Below are 16,800 nucleotides of genomic sequence, written 5' to 3'. Positions count from 1 at the left end.
ACCTCCACCGTTGACCCCTCTACTTTCTCTCCATCTACAAGCCTCATCTTGCTTCACTTCCCTCTGAATCCAGTTTAGCTGTGTTTTGCAATCACATTCTAGCTAAAATTTAAACTCTCTTGTCCCTAGGTATTTGTGCCACAACCATCTGACAAAATCCCAAACTTGGTTCAACTGTTTTCTCCATGCTTGCATGGAACACTGTTGGAGAAAGAGAAGATTGGGGAGATTGGTTCTGCTAAAAAATTGTGGTCTCCAGCCTCAAATGAGCCCTCAACACTGTTTGGCAACCTCGCTACGTTTCTTTGGTCGCCTCCCTCTCACAGTCTCTCTCACAACTAATTCAAATGTTCCCACTTCCCCTTAATTCATGTTTTCATTCAATGAATATTCATTGCACGCTGATTATATGCCAGGTCTGTTGCTTCCTACTTCACGAAGGCCCCCAAAGTCAAAGGGCCTCAACTTACCTTTTCCAATGCTCCAAATTGACCTTCTGTGCCTTGCAGAATAGTCCTTAACTATCAAGTCAAAATTGCTCCCTCAGAAATAATGTTCCCTTGTTAATAGACAATTCCTTCCTTTTGTTGCAAAGTGGTTGATGGCTGAGCTTCTGAATCTATATTTGAACAAATCTTTACATAAAGATCGAAGCAAAGTTCTGACAAGCAATTAAACATCATAAAAAAGAAAAACTTGACATATTAGACTTATTATCATTCTAAATCAGTACTTTTATATTTATAATCAGACAGCATTTAATGAAGTGAAAATTCTGCCTGCATGAAACTAGTCATAATAAAATTAGACTTGGTTTGCTCTTTCATGGTGAACATATTCCAGATGTTTAAGTGATTCAAAGAAAACCCAGAGTATAATGGCTCGCTTGAATGTTTTCTCACTTATTGCTTCCAAACTAGAATAAAATCTAATGACATTCTGGTAGTATTTAAATAGCACATCATATTGTTCAGAGTGAGCCATACTTTTAGACATTTTATGTTTAGTGTTTAATAATTTAAATGTAAATGTCTATGTGCATTAACAACTAAATTAGCAGTATTAGAAGTGCTAATATTTGAAATACAGTCAAACGTAATGTTACATCCACTTAAATGAGACGGTACCTGTATTCACTCTTCGCATAGTATGTCCTGTGACTCAGTGTTTAGGGGACCGTGCTTCTTGTTATGTACACTTTTAGGCATTGACAGCTTACAGCAGTGAGCCGTCCTCAGGTGGTATGGAGCTGCCACCAGAACCTAGGTCAGATGTCAAAGTGAAGACTGACTTAAACACTCTCCTGCCTCCTTTTTCTCTTCCTCTTTTCCACCATCAGCTATCTCCTTTCCTCCATTCTCATGTGCTTAGTGCCCTCCCAATGACTTCTAGCCGGCTAAAGTTCTTCTTTCTGCTCAGGCCCATCACAATTATCGCCCCAAAGTGAACCTCTGCACCAAATTCTCTCTTTAGCAACTGACCTCCCCCTAATCAAAACTTCCGTTTATCTTAACAGAGACTTAGGCATTCAGATTAAACAGAACATATGGCTTTTCTCCCTTAATAATAACAGTAGTAGCAGTAGCAGTGGTAGTAAAATCATAGTAGTCAAAATTTAAAATAGATGCTCTCTATTCCAACTCAGTTAGGACCTAGAGTTTAACAGTTAATTGAAAAAGTCAGTTAAATTCGGGAATCATAAAAAATATGTCTTAAACATTTTATTCTATGTTAAAATAGTCACTAATATCTTAATGTTGTGTGAAGGTTTTCTCTTTGAGTGTAAATTCTCTGATTAGAGCTCTCCATAAATCACACTGATAACACAGACGCTTTGATTTCCAGTTCAGGTTTCCTTAATGCAGACAGAGCCCACTGGGAAACATGGGAAGCATTCTCAATACAGAACCTTTCTAAAATTTTCAGGTTGTTTTCCTAATCTTTTACAGTTGTCTTGTCCACACCCAATTCAGTAATACTTCTTTTTCTTTTTCTTTGAAAGCAATTTTCCAGAATATTTAACCTTATTTTTATAGAAATAATAACTTATTTTCTTCTTAGACTTATATTTCTTTGGTTTAGGAAATCTTTCATTAAATTATGTAATTGCAGTACTAATTGGCAAAAGCAGGTTTGAGAATGTACACACATTGACAAGTCAACTAATGAGAGCTGAACGCCATGCATACTGACAGGTATCTCTAACATCTTATTTAGAGGTTGTTAGAGGCACCAGTCAGTATGTTTCCCAGACAAATGAAGACCCTGGCTAATCTGATGAGTCTTAAGTGGAGATCAGTTAAGGGAACTTCTACTGTAATTGGTAGATACAAGCCAAAAAAAACAAAAACAAAAACAAACAGAAGCCACAAAATCCCATGACAGAGTGTGTATGTGGGCTGGGGTGGGGGCTAGTGGGGAGGAGGGAGGGAGGGGAAAGGAGACTGAGTGTTGTGATTAATCATGAATGCTGGAACTTATTTTTTAATCTCCTTCATCCTCCAAAACATTCATGCAAGATTAAAAATCTGTGTCCAGGCCTTTGGGGAAGAAAGTGAAAATCAAAATACTCTAATAAGAGACCCTTGAACCATGTGCATTATGTAATCCAAGGGGAGCTGAAATCTAGATATGACTTAACTGACATGGATACTGAACTCGACAGCCGAGAGCCTCACTAGTGAAGGCAGTGACTAGTGTACAGGGTTAGTCTGCGCTATTGTCAGATTCTGCCTGCCTGGCTAATCCTGCCATCTCTGCGATGGTTCCTACTTACGGTTCCCGCTCATGTGATATCTACTTGTGGTTACTAGAAACGCATGTTATTACCCAGAAGACAATGGCTCCGTTTTTGGAATCGTTGTTCTTGTCCAGGTTTCCCCAAATGGCATTTAAGAAATCTGTGTTCTAACCTTTCTATTATGCAAAACAGAGTGATTATGGATCATTTCCTTTTAGAGATACGAATTCACGTTTATGGAGTTTAACTGCCTCTCTCCATGGGCACGTACTATGATTCTTTTAATCCATGTATTTATTTATAAGGAAATGGAATAATATTTACTATCAATTCCTATAAAAACTTTCTTAGTTTCAGAATGATTCCTATGACATTCCACTGACATGAAATCGAATAAAGATAAAAACATCTGATATGATTTTTTCGCATCTGTGTGCTCAGTCAGAACGGTTTCTTTTGTTTTTCTTTGTTTATTTTTTTGATATATAATTCACATACCGTAAAATCCGTCCTTTTAAAGTGTATAATTCAGTGGTGTATAGTATAGTCACAGAGCTGTGACACCATCACTGCTGTCTAATTCCAGAATATTTTTATCACTCCCAGAAGGAAACCCATGATTCTTTAATATTTTTAATGACCACTTTTTAAAAAACTGTAAGTTCAACAGAGTGATTGCCACAATGTCCTGTATTATCTAAGAACTGTATAAGAGTCTTATACGCCATACGATACCACATTTTAGTGATGAGATATTCAGTTTGATCTGAGAGGATAATGCCATTCTTATTTAGAATGTACATACTGGTTCCTGTCATTTGGAGTCAGAAGGAACTGGAAGGTTATAGATGAAGTCAGTGTAAACAATGGTTTTATCAACAAAGTGAACCACAAAAATAACACCTGCCCAGATCAAGCAAGTCAAAACAGCACGTATAGCCAAGTAAGTGATGCTGTCCTTGTGCACAGATATTGCATGACACAAGCTGTTCTCCGAAGTGAGGGAATTCGTCCCTTAGAAATTGCTCATTGGAACACTGGGACATCATGCATCACGTTAAAGATCCATAAACGTCATCTCAATAGGGTAGATATGATGCATGGTAATATCCTCCCCGTATCTGCGTAGGGTTCTTCCGCTCAACAGATTGTCATGATGCATTGCATCACAGAATCCTGCTGCAGTGCTTCAGAGACAGCTGAGGAGCCCCATGGGAGCCTTCTTCAGTCATTACTACAAGGACTAAAATACCAGGAGACCTGGAAGTCATTCTTAGGATCTGACGAAATACCCTAATCTCTAAATGAATTGATTTATTATGTAGTTGGTACAAAGTAGGAATGTAATATTTTATGATTGAGTACATCTTTTACTGTTAAAAAAGAAAGCATCCATTTTTGGTTGTGAGATGAGTAGAATTTAGAGTCTAGCAGCATTGTATTTTTCCTGTTACTTTGCCAATCCAGAATTTCTTTGGAAAAGTAATGTAATTGTTAAGAATATGCACTTTGGAGGCAGACAAACCTGAGTATGTAACCCCGGTTCCTCAAGTTGGACCCATGGGGCCTTGGGCAAGGTTTAACCTCTGCAATTTTGTTTTCTCATGTATAAAATGAGAATTCTCTAACGACCAACCTCATAGTGTTTTTGTGTAGGAATAAAATCAGATTATGTTTGGACAGAGCTCATCACAGGATTAGGCACCTAGGAAGTGCTCAATAGATATTAGTTATCCACCCATTAACAAATGTTCATTGTCATAATACCACTATAACAGAGCAAATGTTGCTGACACCTCCAACAAAATACGATACTTTGTAGTTCCCATGTGCCTGTTTTTTTGCTTTAAATGTTCTTATCTTCCATTTTGCCCTTGACTATGTCACACAGGCACTTCGAGGAGAAATTGCACCTCTCAAAGAGAATGTAAGCCATGTCAATGACCTTGCTCGCCAGCTCACCACGTTGGGCATTCAGCTGTCACCATATAACCTCAGCACTCTGGAAGACCTGAACACCAGATGGAAGCTTCTGCAGGTAGGCATATTATAAGCATTGCGGTTCCTTCTGTCAGTAAGAGAATATACAGATAAAGCTTGTTTGTAAGGAACAATAAAATAATTTCTTCATGTGATACTCATGATAATATTTTGTGAGTGTAGGATATTTTGTATTATTTAATAATTCCCTATATGTATGTTTTCAAGCCTATTAATATTCATTTTTTAATGGCTTAGAGTTAGACTTTACTATATCTTGCAATAAACATGGAAGATAACGCTGAATCATGCTGGAAGAACTAAATTACTGGCATGCAATTACTTTGTACTATCATTGCTTGGATTCTTAAAACATCTTTCCTTTTGGAATCCTAATTTAAATAAGAGTCAATGGTAAGACACATTCTAAATCTTTTAAAGAAAGATCATCCTATCACAAACCCACACAACGAAGTTTTTCATAGGTTTGCATAGTAAATAAAGGGAATGTAGGTGTGCTCAAGGTCACACTTACTGGCTGTGGGACCTCTGGCAAGTTATTTAACTTATCTGTGCCTCAGTGTTTCATCTGAAGAAAATGGGGATGTTAAATGTTTCTAAAACATTTGTCTATTATCAGGACGAGTAAGTCAAAATACATGGGAAATGCTTAGTAAAGTACTAGCCACATTCACTGTGTGAATTCTAGTTCTTGGTGTTATTGCAGTTATAATTGTTATTATTATAGCATACAGGTTTTGGAATCAGACTTACTTGAAGTCACTTGACCTCTTTGTCCATTTCCTCGTCTCCAGCATGCTTGCTGTAATATTAAAGGAACTAATTCAGGTAGAGTTATTGGTACAGTACCTGGCTCACAGTAAGAACTCAGAAAATGTAATGGTGGAATAGGTGTGTCTATATGTTCCATGCGTGAAGGCCACCATTATACCCCCAAACCTTAAAACTGGTTTGACCATAGAATTAAGGAATTGTTTCTCTCTTTTTCTGGTTTCATAAGTTGCACAGAGTATGCTTCTGGGGACAGAGAGGAAAGAGGAAACTGGGTTTAAAAATATTTGTTTTCCAGATTCAGCTACTTATAATATGTTTACATTTTACTTCCAGTCTGTTTTAAATTGCAGATATCATTTTTAAGTTTTGTAATTGCAGATATTATCTTGCATTTTGTAATTTTCCCTTAATATTTTTTTATATACATTTATTTATTTTTGGCTGCATTGGGTCTTTGTTGCTGCGCTCGGGCTTTCTCTAGTTGTGGTGAGCTGGGGCTACTCTTTGCTGTGGTGCGCAGGCTTCTCATTGCAGTGGCTTCTCTTGTTGTGGAGCATGGGCTCTAGGCGCGCAGGCTTCAGTAGTTGTGGCACGTGGGCTCAGTAGTTGTGGCTCGCGGGCTCTAGAGCACAGGCTCAGTGGTTGTGGCGCACGGGCTTAGTTGCTCCACGGCATGTGGGATCTTCCCGGACCAGGGCTTGAACCCATGTCCCCTGCGTTGGCAGGCGGATTCTCAACCACTGCGCCACCAGGGAACTCCCTCCCTTAATATTATAAAATGGGCTTTTTGTACATTACAATACTCTTTAAGTAAACATTATTATAATGGGTACATATTGAGATGAATATATTATAATTTATATTTGTATACTAAAATAAAAACACAAATATTTGTTTCCAGTGTTTCAGTAAGAAAAAAAATGATAAACCAGATTACTTTTCCTATTGGCAGTCCATTTAGGGGTGTGACTGAAAGTCCTGTTAAAGAATTGCTAGATCTTTAATAAAAACAAGTTCCAAACTCAAGACCTCTTGAGATCTCATATAATTTAATTTTTGTTGTGATGGATAGTCTTGAAATACATGTATGATAGATGGTTATAAGTGGCATTGACTAAAGCAAGACAATATATTTAAGAGATTGCATGCATTTCTGTGTGTATTTTCTCCATAGTGGTTAAGTACTATTAAAATCTTATCAGTTCCATCCTTAGTATGTTTCTCATTTTAAACATAAATAATGAAAGTAATAAATGTCCAAGGAAAACCAAAGGACACATTCATTCCATTCAAGCACTCTTGAACTATTATCTTAAAATTTCTTTTAGTGAGCTGAATGCCACATTTGCTTTCAGAATGTGATATAAATCTGTGACAATGGCATGTAAATTTACAAATGAGATAAAAATATTATGATAGGAAAAGTTAAAAAAAATCAATGCTAAGTGATCATCAGAGTTGCACTGTTATTTAAATATAAAGTATGAGAAAATATTAATAGCTTAATTTGTATCCATTCTTTAAAATGAATAAGGACTTGGTTATAAATATAGGGAAGTACATAAAAGAAGATAGTGTGATGTCGTGCAAAGAGTGTAGGAGTGAATAGTAGAATACCTAACTTCTAGCTGAAGCTCAGCTATTATTTGACCATGTTATCTCGGGAAAGCCATTTGACGTCTCCCAGCTTCTATTTCCTCGTTTGTAAAACGAGATAATGCATTTCGTCTTAGGTCACAGCCAGTTCAATCCTATGATTGTGTATGTGGATATCTGGGGGAGATACACATACGACAAAATTTAGTTTAGAATCAATGGAGTTGCTTCCTCTTCATAATACAAACGTGACTTGTTGGGATTATGTTCCTCCTTCTATCAGTATAGTTCTAACTTTTCAACCCCTCATCCCCAACACACATATAACACAGCCTTCTCATATTAAATAATTCAGTTTGCGGCATATGCTCTTATTGTGGCAAATTTCACACGTCGCTATTTTTGAACGTGACCTTAAGAATAGGCTTAAAAAGTGTTTTTAGCAGAAAGCTGAGAAATACAAGGTTTGGGGTTGCACATAACTGAGTCAAGTTGATTCCATTTTTTCCTTTGACCAGCATTCTAACCACTCTGCTATATTATAAATGTGAGTCCTTGTTCAGAAAGTGAACAAAGCAAGAAGTGAGGCTCATATCAAACAACTTTATCCCCATTACTGGAAGAGCAACTCACACATCCTGTTGAGAACCTTCTACATTTAGAAGAATGTATGTGAGACTAAAGCATTACCCAGCTTCTGTGGAGGGGAGTGTGAGCCCACCATTATTATGACATCATATTTCTATGAAAATAAAGAACTCATTCACTTACAGCGCTATGTCAGTTAACTAAAATCATGACAAAAGTGTGAGTTCATCTTTGCTTCTGTGTCTGATAAGACAAAGAAAAACCAAGAATGGAGACTTGGGGTAGTGGGAAGGCAGATATAAGCCTAAGAAAAAGAGTCTTACATTTGAGCAAATAGTGTAACAGAAGAAGTAGAGTGACATACTACCAGGCTATGTCTACTTGATATCAGAATATCCAGGGTTTAGTTACATGATCCATTACTTTTTCCTTAAGAAAGGCATGCTGGTTTTTTAGCTGTGTGTAATATCTCTCAAAATGATAGGAACACATAAACCACATAGATATGGACATCAATAGCAGTGTAAGACCCAGTCACAGAGTATCTGTACATAGAAATAGAATGTATGGAGAGTTCTGGATTTATATTGAATCCACGAATAGAAGTATAGAGACATTGATTTGGCCATTTGAAACTCTCTGTGGGAATAAAATCCTATTTTCTCCCTCAGAGTAGACACGTTGGTGTGGATGTTTCTGTGAGACCATCGGACAATGTGTTTTTGACAAAGGAAACCATCATTCCTTGTAGTTACAAAGAGTTTTCATGTACATTACCTCACTTAATCCTCAAAACATTATGATTATGTGTTATGATTACATAGTATCACTGTTCCCTTGTACAAGTAAGGAAACTGAGACTTACAGAGACGATAAGTGACACAATGACAGTCACACAGCTTTTAGGTGTCGGTCACGATCTGAATCAGTTGTGAACTGCAACTCCCTACCCTTTTTGTTGCCTCTTCTCACAGTCCTATTAAGTTTGGGCTTAACAGAGTCATACTTTAAAGCCATTTTGGGCAACACAATACTTCACTTTTTTTTCATGCTTCACTTCTTTTTTAAACAATTCTCAGGGATATCAACTTTGAAAGCTTCCTTTACAAACCAGTGGATTAATGAGCCCAGTTCACTGTACCCCTTAAAATCACACCTGTCGTTTCAAATATAAAATTATACAGCATTATATTCCTCATTGTCTTTATAACTCAGCAATTGTACTAAAATCAACCAAAAGTGATTTTAATGAATTAGCTCTCAAAGTGGAACCAATGTTAATACCTGATCCAGTAGAAATGGGTATTGAAACCAAATGGGAAGAAAAACTGATGATAAACCTTTCTAATTTTGAAGCATTGCACACACTTTTAGTGCCATAGTTGTGCTCTTTAGTCACCAAACACAAGTCCTATAGGGAAGTACTACTAGGGAATGTGCTACCCATTTCTCTGCATCATGAGTAAACCCATGAATAGCAACAGAAGCTGCAAATACACTTTAATATAAAACGTAAATGCTTCGTTGACTGTAGGATGTATGAAATGTAATCACTTGAGAAGTAGTAAATATGAAGACATTTCCATGCATGACATTCTTTAAATATGTTTAAGGACAGCATCATGAATTATGCGTTTTTAAAGGTTTCCTAAGATTCTTCCAAGGTCATGCGGGCAGTTATATACTCCATCGTCACATCTCTGTGGTAACTTTCTGTCACAGGGATGTAGATCCTCATCTTCTATATACTCCATTCCTTCTTTCATTCTTTCCTTCTTTCATTCAGTCGGCACTGATTAAGCATCTACTATGTAGCAAGCAGACATTGTAATTGTCCTATCTGGTCCAAGGACACAGTGACCAAAACTCCCTTCACTGCTTACGCCATCTTAAGCAAAGTTTGTTTGTTTGTTTGTTTGTTTTTATAAATTTATTTATTTATTTTTGGCTGCGTTGAGTCTTCGTTGCTGCGCGCAGGCTTTCTCTAGTTGTGGCGAGTGGGGGCTACTCTTCGTTGCAGTGCACAGGCTTCTCATTGCGGTGGCTTCTCTTGTTGCAGAGCACGGGCTCTAGGCGCGTAGGCTTCAGTAGTTGTGGCGCACAGGCTCAATAGTTGTGGCTTACGGGCTCTAGAGCACAGGCTCAGTAGTTGTAGTGCCCTGGCTTAGTTGCTGCGCGGCATGTGGGATCTTCCCAGACCAAGGCTCAAACCCATGTCCCCTGCGTTGGCGGGCGGATTCTTAACCACTGCGCCACCAGGGAAGCCCTTAAGCAAAGTTTTATAGATGAATTTTCTTTCATTACTTCCATAATGGCCCAGCCTCCCTCCCTTTCTCCATCTTATAAACAAATATATATATCTATGTGTGTATATATATGTGTGTGTGTGTATATATATATGAGCTATTGAGACACTAATACTATAAAAGTAGTACCTTTTCAGATCTCTGGTTTACAAATTCTTCAATAATTTCTGACTGGGAGTTTGGTCTATGTAATAAGATTAGCAAGATTCGTGGAAGGACATGGAATCATATTTAGCTGGCCAACAGAAATATTTGCGTGGCTTCATTTTTTTTAAAAAAACTAAACAAGATTTTTAATTGAAAAAAATTAAAAGTTCCAACGGAGAAGTTTCTGTTCTTTACTTGGGTGAGATAGGTTTTTGAAGCAGGCTTCTAGCTATCTATCAGTTGGCCAAAAAGTTCGTTCGGGTTTTCGTAACATTGTACAGAACAACCCAAGCGAACTTTTTGGCCAACCCAATATGTATGTATGTTTGTCCTTATCATCATTGAGTACATGATTTGATCCTTTAAATGTGTTGATGGATTTTGAACATTTTCCTTATGTTCTTTTTTTTTTTTTTTTTAAGGATCTTGGGCTAATCATTTTACGTTGTGGTTTATGGGGTCCCTTCTAGGCAGGAAGTGTAGGTGATCTGGGCAGTCTGCTCCTACAAGTAATGTGGACCCATCACCAACTGAGGGCGAGGAGAGGACAGCCAACTTTCTTCACCTCCGTTTTGCTGAGGGTTGGTTCTGCCAATGTCTCCTTAGCATGCCCTTCCTTGACTTTTTCTTTAATAAGGCCAAAAATGATTCTGCTTGTGGTTAGATCACAGAACTCAGAAGACTATAAGTCTGTGGCCATTCTCAGAGGAAATGTTTTCCTGCATCAGTGGTTCTCAAATGTTAGTGAACCTCAGAATCACTTGGAAGACTTATTAAAACACAGATCACTGTATGATCACACTGTGTGTGGGCCCCACTTGCAGAGTTTCTGATTCAGTAGGTCTGGGATGGGGCCTGAGATTCTGCATTTCTAACAAGCTCCCAAGTGAGGCCGCTGCTGGTCCAGGGCCCACACTCTGAGAACCATTATTCTGCATTAAACACTTGCTGTGTACAGCTGGGTTTAAAAGGTTAAAAGGTTAAAAGTTATATATATGACTTCTGCAAGACACTTTGAGAACTTTAGAGTTAGACTGCGGAAAATAAGCATAATGTCATGCAGAAAATTCTGTATCAGAGGAGTGTTACTGTGCTACAAGAAGGTGGAGACCCAAGCACTTGTCTTTGAGGCAGAAAGAAGAGGGTGAAGGGAACTTTTAGTAGATTCCTAGTAACACCATATGAATTTATAACTATAAATCCAAAATGTAAATATGGATAAATATAATAAACATAATGTAAATATGAATTTATAGTTACTATATTTCAAGACACATGATCTAGATGTAGATACTGAGCCCTTGAATGTAGCCAGTCCAAATTGAAGTGTGTTGTAAGTGTAATATACACATCAGGTTTCAAAGACTTAGTACCAAAAAAAAAGGAATGTAAACCATCTCATTAATATTTTTGTATTGATTATATGTTGAGGTGATAATATTTTGATGTATTTGGTTAAGTAAAATATATCATTATAATTAATCTCACCCATTTCTCTTTTTTTGATTATTTGAAGTTAGACATTTCTCTTGAAAATGAACCAAGTGAGCCTGTAGCTTCAAGTAAAACAACCGACAGTGTTTCTTTTTTACTTTTTCAATATGTCTACTAGAAAATTTAAAATAGCGTATGCAGCTCTCCTTATATTTCTGTTGGATAGTACTGGTCTAGAAGGTAAATCTCAAAACCTAGCATGGATAAGAGTCACCTGCAGAGCTTGTTAAAATACCCCCCAAGACTCAGTAGGTATTGGCTGAAGTCTGTGATTCTGCATTTCTGTCAAGCTCCCAGGAGATGCTGTTGATCGTTCCCAAACTGTGGGTCACAGAGTTTTACGGAGAGGTGTAGAAATATATTTTTGCATGAAGCATTGTCTGTAGCTAGAATACAAAATTGTCTTGCCCATATACCAGTATTTTTCATAAATAAGTAACTGCAGCTGTGGTTACTAAACTCATACAGATTTTTATCGGTCGGTCACTTTTTCACAATTAACAGATACTAAGTAATACTTTTATTATGTGGGGATCCTCTAAGTCTTGGAAAGTTAATATGGGATCCACAGGCTTGAAAAGACTGAAAGCCACTATCCAAAAATATTGTAGGAAAAATTATTCGAACACATTCTCAACTGTAGGTAGCTCTTGTAAAAAGATTTCAACTATAACATCGAGTTTGATGTGCCCTTTGGCAGGAGTTTTTTAAAGTTGAAGGTAAAGGAAATGAAAAGAACAAAGGAAAGAAGAATGTGTTTGTTTTAGAAAAGGTTGGGTCACAGAAGGATTTGTTGACATTAGGAATAGAATGACCCATGAAAAAAGGGACAATTGAGTTCTAGGAAAACATCTTTTCAGTAAAGAGAGAACAATCATTTATGCTGAACCTCATCTCTGTTTAAAAAACAAAACAAAACAGAAGTGAACAAGTCCCTTTAAAGATTTAAAGGAATGTGTACATCTAAATGTCCAGGCTAGTTACAGCCCTTAGAACACACTTAGGTTAAAGTGCACTGTCAAGCTTATGGACGTTTTCCTCAGTCATTGTGGTTTACAATGTTTTTACAGCTAATTGTACTTTATTCAAGAGGAATGATACTGAAGTTGCCCAGGTACCCTTGAAAGTAACGTAGATCAGATGTTCCAGAGTCCAACCTCCTCACCTCAAAGAAGAAGAATCTAGTTTTCAAGGGCATACTTTATTATTATTTTTTTAAAGGCATCAGGATGTGTGGGATTACAGGGAGAAAAACGAATGATGTAGGGAGTGTGACCAAAAAAAATTTATGAGGTACAAAATGAGAGTGAAGCCAGTAGGAGTCAAAGATATGTTTATGAGTTAGAATGAAAGGCATATTAATTTTTCTTAGAGATTTTATAAAGTGAACCAAAATCATTATGAAGTATGAGTTTGGTTACCTGAATGCTTGATCTTTCTGTACTACTTTCTTTCTGATTTGTTTTCATCGGGAACACTTTTTGCTAGTTCTGAAGCCAGCTACTGTGGCAATACATATAATAGTTTTATTATTGTTTTTAAAGATGTAATGTGTTCCTGTTAAATGTGTTTAAACAGCAGTTTTATGTATGTATGTATTTCTTTTAGCCTCTTGATCTCTCTGATTTCTTTTCAGAAATACGCATATAATTATGAGTACTTAAAATTGCCTTAATGCCCCTTTTCCTTCTCCCTTAGTGTGCAACTGACATTTGCCCTTTCCTCAGAATTCTCACTGCTTTATTCTTTATTCTTCTAAGTGTCCTTCTCCCTCCAGCCTGACCTCCCTCCTTCACTGCAGCCTGACCCCGCCCCACCCATTCTTCTGCATTTGTTTGCCCTGGTGGTTTGCTTCTTTGCTTTTCCCACTCTCCCGCTGCGTGTGAAACACTCCGCCAGCAGCTGCTCACATTTCCCAGGCTACGTCATGCACAACATTCAAAGAGCTGCTGTTCTCACATTTCCACCAGAAAGACTCCACCTCTTCTCCTTCCCTCCGCATTCCTCTAGAAATAACCCGCTTTCAGACCAAATGAAAAGCTGGATGTTAAAGCCAACTCTGTGAGTAGGACTGGAAACCAGCTTATGAAATTCACAAATGCTATTTTTAAAGGTCAGTACCACAAAGGGAATCTTAAGTTACTGTAGGTTGTCTTAATATTTCTTTATTCTTACAAATTCTATAATGTCCTTAAAATAATGATCCTTATGATATAAGTTCTCCCTTCAGTTAATATATTCATTCATTTCAGAGGTAGAGCTGTGGTTGGAAAATATGATAAATTAAGAAAGTATTAGAAATACAGAGTTTTTTTATACAGGGCCATACTTTTTGGGCCAATGAAGTCGCACAAGATAAATTCGAGAAGAATTGTTTTTAGTGAGTATTATGCACTGCTGAAATTAATAACGAGCACTTATCTAGCATTTACTGCCTGCCATTCACTATTCTAAGCATGTTTACGTGTACTGTATTCATGCTTTTAAGCCTCACAGTCACCCTTTGAGGTAGATATTATTTTTATCCTCGTTTTACAGATGAGGAGAATGAGAAACTAAAAGGTTAGATGGCTGGCCTGAGGTCACACAGCTGGTAAATGAGAGCCAGGGTTTGAACCCAGGCAGCCTGGCTGTGGAGTCTGTCAGAACGACTGACTATACAGTACCAGTTCTTTGCTATAAAGTTAGATACACATGACAGTATGTCCTCTTCGTTTACAGTTCAAACCTTTAAGCAAAAAGTATAACTTTCTCCTTACATTTACTCATGTGTCAGGGATCACCTGCATTAAGAGTTTAGGAAATGCAGATTTAAAGTAGGATGAGTATATGAATCTCAGACCACACTCTCAGGAATAGCCTGTTTAGAACCGAGTCTGAATCATTCACAGATTCAAAAGGAGAATCTCATCTGTAGAACCAGCAGGAATTAATCATCAAAATCTTCCTGAAGTGTGCAGAAATACTCCTTCATTCAGTCAATATTTTCCATTTAATAAAAATTTTTCTGGTCCCTACCCTCTGCCAGACTCTGTGCTATATAGTAGGGATGCAGTCATGGAAACACTAAGCACTCTCTGCCCTAATGGGGGTTATAGTTTCTTGGGAAGACAGACAGTTTAAAAATTCCCATATAATAATTACAAATTGTGGTAAGTGTTATGAGAGAAGATGCAGAGAAAGTGGCCTTCCAACTGAAACCTAAAGGATGAAGACAGGTTAGCTAAGTGACTTTTCTATTCATCTGTAGCTTTTATTCTAAATAAAAGCCTGAAGCTTGGGACTAACAAACAGAGTAGTAAAATTCCAGTATGTAAATTTAATAACTAGAAATCATTTGAAGTAGTGGACTGCAGAGTTAATATATAATTAAGTCACATCAAAAGGGAATTTCCTATCATTCTCTATCACAGACAGCATCCTGTTTGCTTGCTTCGTGGCACTTAACGAAAATCTATAGCTATGTGTTTGTTTATTAAAAGTTTATCTGCACCACTTTGAATGTCAGCTCCGTGAAGGCAGCAGGGGCCCTAACTACCATATCTACTGATACTTGGCAGTATCTTTTACATAGTAGGCATTCAATAAATAGTTCTTGAATCGCTGAAAGCATGAAATTAAGCAGAAATGTTGTTGAAAACTAAAATAAGTGGGAAACTATACCACAGGGGGTATATTAGGAAACAAAACTATTATTTCTGAAGAAACAGTATTCATGTCTAGATCTGTGGATGTATAAAGTTTACCAATGCTTAAATAATTTTCAAAAATTCCAAAAAGAAAAATAATTGATCAAAAATTAAATGTGCATCCTTTACTCTGTGGTGAACATGGTTTACTCATATCTTAGACCCTTATCAACAATTAATGATCTGTCTGCTCTGATGACATGGAATATACTTAATATTACCTTTGGAGGAATATGAGATAAAATAGCTTTTCTTCCTCTCCCCGCTTTATTTTAATTTAGGTATAATTTTTTTAGGTATAATTGACATATAATTATACTCATTTCAAGTGTATGACGCAATGATTTGATATTTGTATCTATTGTGAAATGATCACCACAATTTGTCTAGTTAACATTCATCACCATACCTAGTTACAAAATCTTTTTTCTTGTGATGAGAACTTCTAAAATAAACTCTTTTAGCATCTTCCAAATATGCAATACAGTATTTTTGTGTGTGTGTGTGCAAAAATGTTCATGGAAGCCTTATTCACAATAGCCTCAAACCGGAAACAACCCAATCCATGAATAGGTGAGTGAATAAACCTATTTGGTATATTCATATAATCCATTACTACTAGGTGATGGAAGGAATTAAAAAGAGCAAACTATGAATGTGTGTAACAACATGGATGAATACCAAAAACGTGTTGTGCAAATAAGCTGGACCCCAAAAAATAGATACTCTATGGTACCATTTACAAGAAGTTCTAGAACAGGCAAAACTAATCTATGGTGAAATAAATCAGAATGGTAGTTGTCCCTGGAAGGTACAAGGAAAGACGACCAGGAATGGGCATGAGAGAACTTTCTGGGATGATGGAAATATTCTATATCTTGATAGGAGTTACAAGGTTACATATTTTCCGTAACCCATCAAACTGTACAATAAAACTTGTGCATTTCACTGTATGTAAACCATACCCCAATAAGAATGTTTTTTTAAAGACTCACATAATACCTAAGTGTATAGAATAAACCTTGAAAGTTTTTCTTAGCCTGACCATCTACCTGCACCCCGCTTTCCCTTGTCAAACACACACACTCCCCACTCAGTTTGGCCTGTTATCCTTCCAGGCTTGTTAATGCATTTACATGCCTACGTAACATACCCCGTCCCTCCCCGCCACACACATTTTCTTCTTACCTACACAGCATCAGAGCATAGACGTTGTTCTATGCAGAATTGTCTCTGAGAGAGCACATCTGACTGTCATTACCTCCCTGCCTCTTAAAGCTTTCTAATGGCTTTCCCTTGCCTTAGGACAAAGTTCGACCCCCTAACCCTGCTTATAAGTCCCGGGGAGGTCCAGGCCCTTCCTCCCTGGCCAGTCTCACACCCCCAGCTTCCTTGTCCATTAGAGACTTCTTCCTGCCTGTGCTCCCTCGGCCTGAAACATTTCCACCATCCTCCTGCTTTTGAT

At 37.3% G+C, this 16,800-nt stretch overlaps 1 protein-coding gene across 6 annotated transcripts in view; it reads left to right on the top strand.

The window, feature by feature from the left end:
• Nucleotides 1–16,800, top strand: part of DMD (dystrophin) — a 2,476,968-nt gene that overhangs the window by 2,131,788 nt on the left and 328,380 nt on the right. For all 6 annotated transcript variants that reach the window (XM_059910880.1, XM_059910875.1, XM_059910877.1 and 3 more), the window contains one exon: nucleotides 4,632–4,778. In XM_059910880.1, coding sequence (XP_059766863.1) covers nucleotides 4,632–4,778 — 147 coding nt within the window. The remainder of the gene's footprint in view (nucleotides 1–4,631; nucleotides 4,779–16,800) is intronic.

Source organism: Balaenoptera ricei, chromosome X (genome assembly GCF_028023285.1).
Source record: "Balaenoptera ricei isolate mBalRic1 chromosome X, mBalRic1.hap2, whole genome shotgun sequence".
NCBI classification, from domain to species: Eukaryota; Metazoa; Chordata; class Mammalia; order Artiodactyla; family Balaenopteridae; genus Balaenoptera; species Balaenoptera ricei.
Note: the sequence above shows the minus strand (reverse complement) of the source record. Positions and strands in the feature narration are given on the sequence as shown.